The following is a 13,127-nucleotide window of genomic DNA, read 5'->3' as shown; positions in this document are numbered from 1 at the left end:
ATCATGGTCTTAACCAATCAACACAACTTAAAGATCAAATGCATAATCAATAGCCACCGTTAAAATCAGTATTGACAGGACATAAAACAATCCTGTGACAAAATCACCAGTAGGGAACCTCCCTTCTCCTGAGTAATTGATTTTGCAAATGACAAATAACAAAAGCTAACAGATATCTGGGATCTGGGAGAAGCAGAATTATGAGAAAGCTGCTGTTAACGCTTTCTGGCTCAGGCTGCATTTTGAAGCAGCATCACTGTGAGAGGTGAAGGGCTGAGAGTAGGAATCCCTATTAGAAAACAATACATCCCGCAAAGAGATCTGTGCCTGAGGAGCTACTGTGGATATTCTTTAATGCATTTGTAATTTTTAATCTTAAAAAACAATGTGCAATTTGGAAAGGGGTACAAGGCCAGTGGTGGGACAATTTGCTCAGGGTTATTTTAATCCTTCACTCAGATCTATGCTGACAAGTGTGACAGCAGAGATCTCTTGACAGTTTCCAGCACCTGGCTGGCTTCTCTGATTAGAGCCTAAGGAGATTGGTACTTTTATTTCCACGAGGAATATTCTATAACAACTCTGAAGTCAGGGCTGGGTATTATGATTATGTATGTGATGTGAGGATGAAGAAAGTCATACTGGGGCAGGCAGAAGTGTTTCTACCACCATGGCCAGTGAGGGGTGATGGTATTACTGAAGAGGGATATCCCTCCGCATCCAGAGACTTAGACCAAGGAGATGCTGCCTGGGCTCTACACCTACAGTAGATCTGGGATAGCTATGTATCCTCTAGTCCCTTGTCAGTGTTCCCCTTTGGAGAAACCCCACAGATGTATGATCATCTGTGCATACATGGCTAGCATCATGTTGTCTAGGGCAGGAAACGCAGGCTCTAGGAGGAAATAGTTTGCTTTTAAAGAAACTTCATTATACTTGGAACAAAAGACCCATTTTGAGAAGTGAGATTTGCAAGAAATCTGGAATATATTGAAACTTGAGAGGGAGAGGCCATCGGGATCAATCTTCTCAGTAGGTCCATGCTGCTCCCTCTACCATGCCTCCTGTCCTGAGCTGATGTGATTGTGTTTTGTTGCTGATCTCCATACTCCCAGCTGCAGAGAAGCCACCACGTTATTTAGCAATGCTTTAGAGGAGACAGGGGCTAAATTGTGTCACTTTAATGTCTAAAGACCTAAAGAACACTTGAAGGCAGTTAACCTCAAATTAATTAAACTATGGTTCTCGAGGACCATGATGAAATGAGTACCTGCAATGGTGATTACAGTAGAGGGAATCGGATGTTCTCTAGCATGAACTTTCCTGAAGACAGGCTGGCCTAGCAAAAGGGCAGGCAGAAAATCAGCAGAATGGATTGCATTGCTTTGCCAAGAGAACTCTGTGGAATTAGTAAATGAAACATCACACCCAGATGCACACATCACAAGCAATGTTAGTTTGGGGATTGAGTGGTCATAGGTCATTCCTATGCAGGTCGCAGAAGTGAGCAGGTAAATGGGGCAAGTGTTCTATTAGCCAAACAAGGTGATGTGCATGAACCACACACCCCACAGCAGGAGGTGCAGCCAGATTCCTGCAGGTGTCTGAAATGGAGTATCCATGTCCTTCAAATTACTGCTTCCAGAGGCATCATGAAACAACGGAAAGCACTTAGCGTAATGACAGGTAGCCTGGTTTTGAAGCCTATTGGTGCCAATAACATAGCCTTGAGCAGGCCATTTCCCCAGTTTTCCCACATGTAAAATGAGGATAATAGTACCTGCTCTGTCCTCATCATAGGTTTGTTTGAGGGTCAGTAACATAACATCTGGGAACATGCTTATTTATTTCCTGGGCAGTCTGAATGGGAGAATGTCATATGCACTGGCAGGCTTTGCAAAGGTATGCCATTGCTCATAGCAACTCTTTGGATTACCTAGGCCTCGAGTTTTCATTAAATTCCTGGTTCAATTGACTGCCAGATCCACCTGCTGTTGGCTTCTACCAAGAGCTACCCAGAACTGACCTGGGACTCATGAGATTGGGAGTCGATGCCAACTCTGCCATATGCTTGCCATCTAAACTTGGGCAAGGTATTTCTCTTCTCTGTTTAACTGTGAAAGACAACTGAACTTGGAGGGGACTCGTTCCTCTAACCTATATACTGGACTGATTAAGGTGTTTTTTAATTGTTAGAATTTTCATAGTTTGGCTTCCTTAAGAAAACCATGTGCCTTTTTAAGTCTATTACATGATAAGCATAATATGATCGGAAGAGTAACTTTTAAAGAGGTGTATTGACTGTCATATACTTTTAATCAATTAAAAGTATTGCCTGTTTGGGGAATCAAACATGACTCTCTCTTTTCCAAATTGAGCCAGAATTCTTAATTTTTAAAAAAATATACAAATTAATATGGTCTAGTTCCCCCCTTTTGAAGTCCCTCCCATTTTTCATTTGACTGGAATTCATACTGATGGCATTTATGAGACATAGCTGGGCTTTGGATTGAAAAGGGGTTAAGATGCAGGGAGGAATGAAGGGGTTGGGAGGGAGGAAAAAAAAGTGCTGGGGTTAGAACGGTCATCACATGGCCTTGGACTTAAAGTAAGAGGCCAGGCTCTGAGTCCTGGATGGGTGATTTGGGGTAGATTCATCAATCTCTTTGACTGTTCACTTCCTCTCCTATTATAGTGAGAACAATATAATCTTATTCCACAAGGTTGAGGATTAAATGATATAATGAATAAGAAATGCTTTACAAACTCTCATTAACGAGCTAGAATATAGGGGGCTATTGTGTTACGTGCCTTGATGGTCGAGGGGGAATGAGATCACAGGTCCAAACAAGGGCCTTTCAATGAGGCAAGGTCTAGAAGCAACAGGTAAAAATTTGCAAATTCCAAAAGCACCTCCAGCCCTTACTGATATCTCTGAAATATAGGTATTGGGCTGTAGGCCAAATGACTTTTTCAATTTCCATATATCCTGCTTCGAATTTAGATTTTCACACTCAGCTGCACAAGACCACATAAGAGCTGCAGGCAAAGTCCAAGGGCTAGATTAATTCTCCCTGCTGCTCCTGCATCTCAAAGCCTTGACTTCAAAGCCTCAAATCAACTTCAAAGAAAAGCTCTTTAGGGTTTACTGCTGCTTTTCACTGTGTAAACCTGAGTTTTAGAACTTTTCCCAGGGGCATCTATACACAGTGGATCCCAGACATTCTGGCCTGGTTCAGAAGAAGGTATTGTAAAGTGAGAGGAGCAGGCCATTGTAGAGATTCCCAGAGTTCTGGAATATTCTCTTGTTCTAACTGTATCCATTTCAAGTCTTGGGAAGAGACGGTATCAATACAAAAACTCTTATTTCAGATTAAAGTTTCAGCCATAAGAAAAAACTTAATGAAGTACTTGAAATGATAGAAATCTTTGGAAGAAATGCTTCTGTCCTCTTGGATGCAAGACATGTCCAAGGCAGGAAACTTCGGACATGACTGGAGAGATATTCTAGAACTTAATATGAACAATTTCTGAGAAAAGAAAACTAAGATCTCATTACCTAGATACTAAAAAGGAAGATACTTCATATGATGTGGAAGGAAGGCCCTAAAAGCAAAATCCCAACATATTCAATGATACAGAAAATAAGAAGATATCCAAACACATCAATGCAGTTTAACAAGGTATTCTACAGCCAAAGATTTTCAGTAAAGATCTTATTATCAGGCTGCATGGGGCTGAAGCTGCTGCTAGATACTATACTCTTTCTACAATGGTTGACTTTTTTTTTTTTTAATTACTTCAAGGAAGACATGAAGACTGACTTGCCAAATTTCTACCTTCCTCAAATCTTACAAGGATAACTAACTTACTGGGTGATGGAATCAGAATATTTCCAAGAAGACTTCAATGAGTTAAACTGATGGGATGAGAAAAAGAAGATGAAAGTTTTAAGAATAAATGTAAATTTCTATACTTGGATTCAAAAATAGCATCTTGGGCAGTGCAGAATTGGGAAGACTTGATCTGGGAGTTTCAGATGAATCAGAATTAAGAAATCCTCTACAAGGACTCATCCTGTTTAGCATTTTTATCCTTTTCAATTTCTATGTCTGAGAATCTATAAATCATTTTGTCATTAAAAGCTGTGTCTGGAGAGGAGCAGTGGAGAGCCACAGCCCATGTGAAATTGCTCGCATGCAGAAAGCTCCACTTTGGACAGAATCATATTAGAATTACTTGATCACGAGTTTACACTAACAGTGGTTTAAGTTAACCCCAACTCCCACCATAGCATTTTCAAAATTAGAAATTTTGGAAATATTTCCTTTCTAAATATTTTTGATCAGCTACCAGATTTCAGAAAAAAAAAAAAATTAGAGTATTGATATCTGCACAATATACTGGAAAATGCCATGGCCATTAGGATGGCCTTTAGAGGTGTCTTCACCCTGCAGCTTCAGACAAATCAAATCTACCATTTGATATTTATCTCCCTCTCTAAATCTGCATAGATGATTCTGAAAGGATGAGAACATATTTAGGGTCAAAAGAGAGGATGCTGTAAGGAAATATCTTCCTTCTCTACACAAGAAAATAGCTTTGGAGTTGTGCTAAATAATGTAATCAACACAGGCTGGGTACCATTCTGAATCTAAGCGTTTTAAACTTTTTGACTGGCATTTTGACTTTGTAATGCACTTTAAGTGGCAGAAATATTACTCATTACCATGTTAATAATACTAAAACTTAAGTCCCCAGAGAGGGGCTCAGATCGAAGTAACGAAATGAGGGGACTGCTCTGTCCTCTCCCAGTAGGGCATTATCTATTATTAGGATCCTGAGCTTGGGCCATGGAGCAGTCTTGGAAAGTCAACTCCTATGTCTCCTTGAGACATAGGTACTCTGGTCTAGTATTCTCTGGAACATCCAGCAGGCTACACTGTACATCATCAGTGCTATGTGAACATCTGTAAACTGACCAGTGTCAAAATGGGAATAATTATAGGTTCTCCACACAAATTTGCTTATAAATAAACACAACAAACACATTGTTAATGTGTAAAATGTTAAATGTGTAAAAGTAGCAAGAGCACACCATGTGCCACAGCTAAACATTAATACAAGTTACATAAGATGGGGTTTTAGTTTTAGTTTTAAGGGTATTTAGGAGAAAATGAGGAACATTAAAAATAATTATCTTACCATACAGGTATTTCCCTTCATTAAAAGCAAGTAAAAATGAGAAATGACTTTAAACAATGTAAACAACATATGGTGAGAACAGACAGTAAAAAAATAAAATTTGATGCCATTAGACTTTAAAAATTCATACCTGTTATTGTGAAGCCACCTAAAAAAGAAAAAAAAAAAACACACAAATGTTACAATTTATTTAACTTACACTCTAAATAACAAATACCAGTGACATTAGACTGCCTGACAGCCCATCCAAGGTACAAAAACTTGCCAAATTATGTTTACAACTAAGGAAAATATGAAAACATCTGTTCATGATTTACTCACGAATCATTCTTTTAAGATTATGGGAATTAGTGCACGAATTTAATTCTTGTGCATACCTAAGAAATCACTGATTTTTTAAAAGGTTACATTAAACTGAAAATGGAATAGAAACTCTCTAACCTTAATAAAATGAGGCCAAAGGCCCTAAACAACAATCTTGCTAGTAAATCAATAGAACTAAAAGTCAGAAAGCTACTGTATCACCTGATAGAAATGGAAAATAACCTAGAGAGATGGAAAGGAAATGCAAGAAATGAAATGCTTACCAAGCTCATTCAATAACAGGGCTGTGAAGGAAACAGACAAAGACAAACACAGAATAAGAGACCAGATGAATAATGAAAGTAAGAGGAATATCAGCAGAAAGAAATCCAGGCAGATCTGATTACAGTGGCAGGGAGCCACTGCTAAGAAGTTGGTGCACCCTAAGGACATGTGGCATTGGGAATATTTCCAAATGAACAGTCCCAACACTTAATTTCTGCAAATGTATGTGATTGATTATAGGTATATATATACACATACACACAATTCACTTTATATATTATTTTTGACATTTAATAAGACATTTCTACTATATATGTGTACACACAGTGTATATATCTAGTTTACCAAATATAGTAGAAACATTTTATGAAGTTAATCGTGAACTCTATTTGAGTGAGTCTTCCTCATTAAATATTGCCTGGGAGTTAGGTTAATTCAACATATGGAAGTCTTAAATCATTCAGTATCTCAGATATTGTCCCTTTTTATTCAATGAAAACAGATTAAACATCTTAGGAAATTCCATTTTGGCTCCCTTGCCTGGAAGGACACTTTGGTCCACAGTAAAGTGCTCTTTCTGGAGGTTCTATTTGATGATATTTTGGCCATCAAGAAATGGTTATGTTTAAATCTTTAAAACTTGAGTTCCAGGAATTAGCGCTTCTTTGTGTGTCCTTATCTAAGACCTCTGCACATTATAATTGGACAGCCAGAATCCTTCTTGTGGACAGGTAATTCCATGGAAACTGACAAGGTGGGGGCAGGGAGGGGTAGGCATACATAATTTGTCTTTCAGTTTATGTGCTTTAAACCTAGACTAAACTGTGGCACTTGATTTTGGTGAAAACTACGTGGCTAAATGTATTAAATAAATTTCTTCCGGAGCTGTAGATGGGAATGTCACAATGACTTTTTCAGGCCCAGTTTTCCCTCTAATGGTAGTGGCATTACAGGACACTTTCTAAAACAAGTCAGTAATTTTATTTATAGTGACAAGAATCCACTTGGCAGGTGCGAAACCGGATAGTGCTATCAAGGAATTTTAATTTGTTTTTACATGAGGGCATATTCTACTGAAATGACAATTGAAAGAGCTGTATCCAAGATGCTCTTCCTTTAGATAAAAGACAGTTCTTTGGAAGAATACATTTAGAAGTACTTTTTCCTGTATGTTAATGAGGTATTTTTGATCCTATCTTTGTAAGAAATCAGTACGATTTTCTAGTATCTTTTCCTTCCACCTACTGCCTATGGAGCATATTAAACAAGCTGCAGTAACACGGGTCCCCAGTGCTCCTTTCTCCATCATTCCAAAGTCTCCTTTTACCATTTTGAACATGATTAAATCAGGGACATATACTTTTTTTTTTTTCTCTGATAGACTCTGAGGCCAGTGAGTTCTTACAAATGTGGGATTAAATTCCCCCAAATGTTGGGTCTGTATAGGAATTAGTCCTATATATTTGATTTTTTCCTTATGTGTAAAAGTACAAATTTCTTGCAAAGTGGTCCATCTAATCATTTCCTATACTGCTCTCATCAATTGTTTATATGCAATTAATAAGAGCTATTTATATGGAGTATGCTCATTTTACATATGTAATTAAATGGATAGGATTCCTTTTAAAATGGCTACTATTAGAAGATAATTATAGGAAGCCCTCGTAATAACTCAGAATAAAAAATTATCTTTCAAGCTGATATAAAATTCCTGCCATTCCTTATTAAATATAGGCCACATAAAATAGATATAAAATTAAAGAAGGCAAAGAAATTGCTTCTTTGTTCAAATATTTTCTAAAAATGTAAGTACACATCAACCAAAAAAACTACCTACAAAGATACTGTTGTTAATTTTTTTTTTTTTACTATACATGTTAGAAATTTGTGAATTCCAGAAGGATCAAAAGATTTTGGAGCATAAGGTTGGATAGGTCTTAAGTGAGGGCTGAATTCTTACTGAAGGACCATATCCTTTCTACTAAAGAAAATTGATATGACTATGGTTTCATACATATGGTCACTTTTAAATGTCATATTTGATGATATGAAAAATATTATGCCAAAATGAACACCAGACTATTGATAACACTACTCTTTAAGGATCTTTGTTCTTATTAATTTTATTTTTTTTAAACTGGATTCTCTAAAGAAGCCTAATTATTGAATTCTTCTGAAATTTCCTATCAGCTGCCATCAGACTCAACTACCATGACTCATATGTATTAAGTAGTCTTTATCACTAACATATTAGTTAGTGGAATGATCCCTAAGTAGTGAAAAACTAAACACATAAATCATTCTTTTACTTCATCACTTCTGAATTACAGAAATTTCTTCCAGTATTTATTAAATCTGGTTTCCATCAAGGTTAGTTGGCATTTCCTGAAGAAAATGGACATGGCTTGGTGCACTTGTGAATTAGGAAAGGGCAACGAAACTGCTAAAGCTCCAAAGGAAATGGAAGTAAAGTACTTGGAAACTGAGGAAGAGGAGAGGGTTAAGTGTGAGAGTAGGGAGACACGGAGAGAGAAGAGTACAATTTCTCGCTGGTATGTCTTTGTATACTCTCACACCTTTCATTCCTCTTCTTATCCATTTTGGTTCCTCAAGCACAAGGGAGAAACTGCACTCTTTCTCATATTCCTCACGGTCAAATATTCTAATGGTAATGATCTTCCTGTGGGAACACAAGACAAAGGCAAAACAAATGGTTGGAGTCACACGCTCATGCTAGGTGTTCACCAAGCTGAATGTTACTGTGATGTTATGGAAGGAGAACTGGAAACACATGGACCTCCCGAAGTATGTAAAAGGGCATCTCGGGCACTCTCAGCTGCCCCCTTTAAGTTTTCTTTGCTAATTTATCACTCGCACAAATTCTTCCTGCTTCAATTAGCAGTCAGGAGGTACCCCAAATTAGGAAGAGAAATCAGAAAGTTGGCTTCATTTTGGCTTAGCAAGCATCAGCACCAACTTTCCAGAAATGGAGGCTTGATAGAGAGCACTGAAAATTAGTATCTCAGACCTGTAATGTGCAGAGTGGCCAAAACTGGCTTATGGAGCTCCAGACTGGGCCCGCTGTGACCCTGGGTGAGATTTATGCCCTGTTACATAGGTGGAGGGATGTGCGTGTTATAAGTCATGTTCTGAAGAGTGCAGGCATCCAGGGGTGGCACAGGCCAGCAGAAGCTGTTGGGCTCAGCCCTGGAGCAGCTCCCCCACCTTTCTTCTCACTCATCTCCACCAGGCAGGGCTCTCCAATCTCAAGGAAGAAGGTCTTGTTTTTCTCATACTCCTCATCATCAATTACCTTGACTGATATTGTTTTGCTGAAACAGAGAAGAATAGAAATTGACGAACAAGGGGAAGCGGAAAGAAAAGAGAAGGATCATAGAGAAGAGGGAAGCAAGATTAATGAGCTGCACTTCCAGACAAACGGCAACTGAGAAACTTCTGTACTGGGAGCATGTTCTTCCAGAATGGGTGTGGGATAGGTCTGAAAGATTGGAGAGGTTATGCGATGCATAGCTCCCCTTCCCAGAGCCACAGAATTATTTTGGGCAAAATACAGCACTCAGTGCTAATAGGTTTATCATCACCATGAGAAGGAAGAGCAGAGAAACACAGGTCACAATAATAAGAAAAGAAAAACATATTTATTTAGTAAATGCCTTAACTGTAGGATTGTCTGAGCTGTGCCTTGGAATTCATTCTTTTAGAACAAATCAGTAAATCACATCAAAATATTAACAGAGGTTATCTCTGATTAATAGGTTTGCGGGTCATTTTTTTTTTTGCCTTCATTCGACTTTATTGTATTTCCAAACATCAAATTGTTATCATAAAATTTTATTAAAATAATAAATGTATAAGAGAATCACAAAATAAAAGTCTTTTCTTACCCCAACCAATGCTCTAGAATCAAACTCTTATTAAGTTGAGTCAGATTTTCCACCTAGACCACAAGGGGAAGTCACTCATGATTTGTCTTTCTAAAGATGGAAGCTGAAGCCTTCCAACAGCTGTTTTGCAAGGTGAGGAGTGGGGAGTCATGATGTTATAGTCATTTTCTTCCCTCCCAAAGTTGAGTTTCAACTTTGACAAAATACGCCGCTTACACTACTTTCAAACTCGACTGATACACCAACGCATTTCGCTAAGAATTCTCCCTGTAATCCATCCTTGGCACCTCCTGCCTTCTGGTCCTCTGGTTGTGAGTGATTGACAGGCAGGTAAGACAATGCAATATTATGCAAATCTCAACTGCCCAGAAGCCTTGATGACTCTGAAAATAAATCTAATATTACCTTCTAATGAATAAGAGCTTAATCACTTCATGTATTACAACTGACTCAGAGCCCCCTAAACACTTGTTTGTCCTTGAAAATATATTTCTTTTCAGTAACATCGGCCAGGAACATTTCCGACTAATGTGTTTGAAACAATGAGTTTATATAGACACATAGTTTTAATGTCATGGACATTATTTAGTTTTGGTGGAATTTTCTAGGTCTTCTGGAATGACATTAGTTTATAATCTGTTTTTTAAAAAAATTACCGATCAAATTCATCAAGTTTCATTTAGACCTATGCATGCCAAAAAACATCAGTTTTCTTTCATAGTATGAATGAGAATAAAGGTAGAAGTTGCTTTTAATTCTCCGAATTTTCCATCCTCTAATGCTAAATGCTTTAGTACTGCTTTCCTGGGTTAGCATTGTAGAAGTGAGATCAAATGATTGCTTCCGGTCCTTCGGAGCCCCACAAGCTACCCTCTGCTCCTCAGCTCAAGAACATCCTTGCGTGATGCTCACATCCCAATTTTCCATTACTAAGGAGTTGGAGCTAATGACAGTGCCTTTTATATCTCAGCTCTGTCCTCAAAGACTGAAATATTAAGGCTAGATGAGCAGCTGTAAATGACTAAAGCAATAATCATTTTTTGAGTAGTTAGATATTTACAAAACTACGAACAGTGTGACAAAGTTCAACTACACGTATACAGTGAATAGTTGCTGTCTAACTTCCAGAACGACTTTCTGGAATTCACCTATTTACTTAGTATATATAAAAAAAAGTCTGCCCCGAATAAACCAAAATATCTGATCATTCCTTAATATCCAAAAAATGCAAAATATTAGAGAAAGCACAAGAAGATACAAGAAATGATGACATGTGTGCTTTTTATTTCAGAACTGAATTTGATGTTATATGTGAGATTAAATTTACTCTACAAAAACCTGCCAAATGTCTACTCTCTTTGTCATCAAATTTAGGCATTTTAGGTATTAATTTCCATCTTACTGCCTTGTAATCATAAACTATAGTTGTACATCTCTACTAAAGCATTTGGCATCATAAGACCAAGTGTGTGAAAGTGTTGATGGGCATTAGAAGGGCCATGCTACCGTCTTCTGGACCTGATGGGTCAACATTCATTATCAAGGCACTTCATGGCAGGGTACATTAAAGTGGACATCATGTTGCAATGTTCTTGCTTATATTACTTAGAAACATTTGACTTTATCTTTCTCCATCTTGCACTCCCAACCCATCCTGCATCTCATAACAGATTTTATTAGATTGCAGAAACAGAGAAAGCACAGTGAAGATGACTGGAGTAGCCTTGCTAAGAGGGCGAAAGTTTATTTAGGAAAGGCTACCAGTTTCATTTCCAAAGGGCAACATGACCACTTATTCACAAATAAATAGAAACAATCAACATACTGGTTCTTATTCTTGGTGAATTTAATCCTCTATTGCTGTAACAGCTTAATTTTCTATACTCTGAGTAGCTGATGAGTGTGAGAAATATAGGCCACACACAAATCGTTTCCATAATAAAATAAGCACTTAAAATTTATCATTACAGTACCACTATTAACTAGGATCATAATCCTTAGAAAATGTTTCAGTCTTTAATAACTGTGACACTGGAAAATCAAAGATGAAAAGAAAGCAAACAGGAGGTGCCTGAAAAAGACACCTAAAATAGATGGGATTTGCATAATGTCATATTATTTCAAAATCAGTGATAATACAATCAATAGTGCCCCTGACAGGAGGTGCAGTTAAATCATGTATTGATTTTGCTCCTCTTGCATAGCACAGCTATTAATAGAAACCTTGGTTATTCAAAGACATTTCAGTCAATTTAAAGAGGCAGGATGAAGTTAATCCTTATGAATTAGCCCTCTGAATCAAGAGAGGCAAAAATCAGGAGGCGTTGGTAATGTTCACCTTTTACTTCAGAACAGAACTATTTCTCCCCCTAGCAAAGGTAGCAAAGGTGAAATTAACCCATGTCATTTTTAAAGGAACATAACCTTGGGATGTCTTTTGCTTACTTTGCAGAGCCTAATGCACCAAAGAGATGGTCACCACTTCTTCCACCACTTCTTCTGTTACACGAGACGGGGTTGATTTGGTGAAGACTTCAGTTCCACTAGCCTAATAATCAGCGGAAGCATACCTCTGTTCCCCCCAGTTCTGCAGTGGAAATAGAATCTCAAGGACTGAAGGGACCTTAAAGGTCCTCCAGTTTGCCCCTATTGCCACACCAATCCCATATTCACAGGGCTTTTGCACTGTCACGAGGACTCCCTCTCCCTGAGAACACAGATCCACGTTGGTGGTTCTTTTGTTCTATTTACCAGTGGGAAGCAGTCAGATAGCTGTTGTTATTTCTTTAAATTGATAGGTTAACCAAAACGAGACTGTCTAACAGTTGGGTAGACACAGCCCTTCATCCAACAACAACTCTTGCACTATTATTGCACCGACAAGGAACAAATAGAAAAACTGATGCCCTGCAATTTTCAACTACCATAATTATTATGAAGACAGTAAGGAGAACATCTCACTTGATTTTTTCACATCTCCCGAAAGTTGGACAGTGTACTATAAAATTATGTTTTCTGGAAACAAGTAAAGCAGTTACAAATCTTATGATAACATTAAATAACTTTTCAATATGGCCAAAATTTTTATGGAAATACATTTTGGTTCCATTTCTAGAAAATAAAAAGCATTTGGTTAAGAAAGATCAATTTATTTAGTGGAAAAATACAGGTCATTCCTTTCAACTTTTGCAGTGTCTTTCCTTTGATGATACTAAACCAACATCTATACTTCTCAGTATTTCTCATCTGATGGGTCTCAAAGGACCCGAACACATTCTAATAACAAGGAGTTTTTATATCAGGTGGTGACTCAGGCAGGCAGTGAGGAAGGAAAGAGGTGGGTTTAATAGTGGGAGCTAAAAAAGAAAATCTCTTCAAAATATATTCTAGTCTCTCATCAGTAAGCCAAAGTAGTATCACAGTCCCTTT

The 13,127-nt window shown here is 37.8% G+C and overlaps 1 protein-coding gene across 4 annotated transcripts in view; it reads right to left on the bottom strand.

Annotated features, from left to right (window-relative positions):
- Positions 1 to 13,127, bottom strand: part of SLC8A1 (solute carrier family 8 member A1) — a 321,729-nt gene that overhangs the window by 56,564 nt on the left and 252,038 nt on the right. For 3 of the 4 annotated variants that reach the window (XM_058551366.1, XM_058551368.1, XM_058551367.1), the window contains exons 3-4: positions 8,370 to 8,473; positions 5,336 to 5,353 (exon numbers count right to left, since the gene is read on the bottom strand). In XM_058551366.1, the coding sequence (XP_058407349.1) occupies positions 5,336 to 5,353; positions 8,370 to 8,473 (122 nt within the window). Of the gene's footprint in view, positions 1 to 1,270; positions 1,340 to 5,205; positions 5,221 to 5,335; positions 5,354 to 8,369; positions 8,474 to 13,127 lie in introns of all 4 variants that reach the window. The other variant, XM_058551369.1, reaches the window with a different exon arrangement.

The sequence above is a fragment of the Diceros bicornis genome, chromosome 12 (assembly GCF_020826845.1).
Source record: "Diceros bicornis minor isolate mBicDic1 chromosome 12, mDicBic1.mat.cur, whole genome shotgun sequence".
NCBI lineage: Eukaryota > Metazoa > Chordata > Mammalia > Perissodactyla > Rhinocerotidae > Diceros > Diceros bicornis.
Note: the sequence above shows the minus strand (reverse complement) of the source record. Positions and strands in the feature narration are given on the sequence as shown.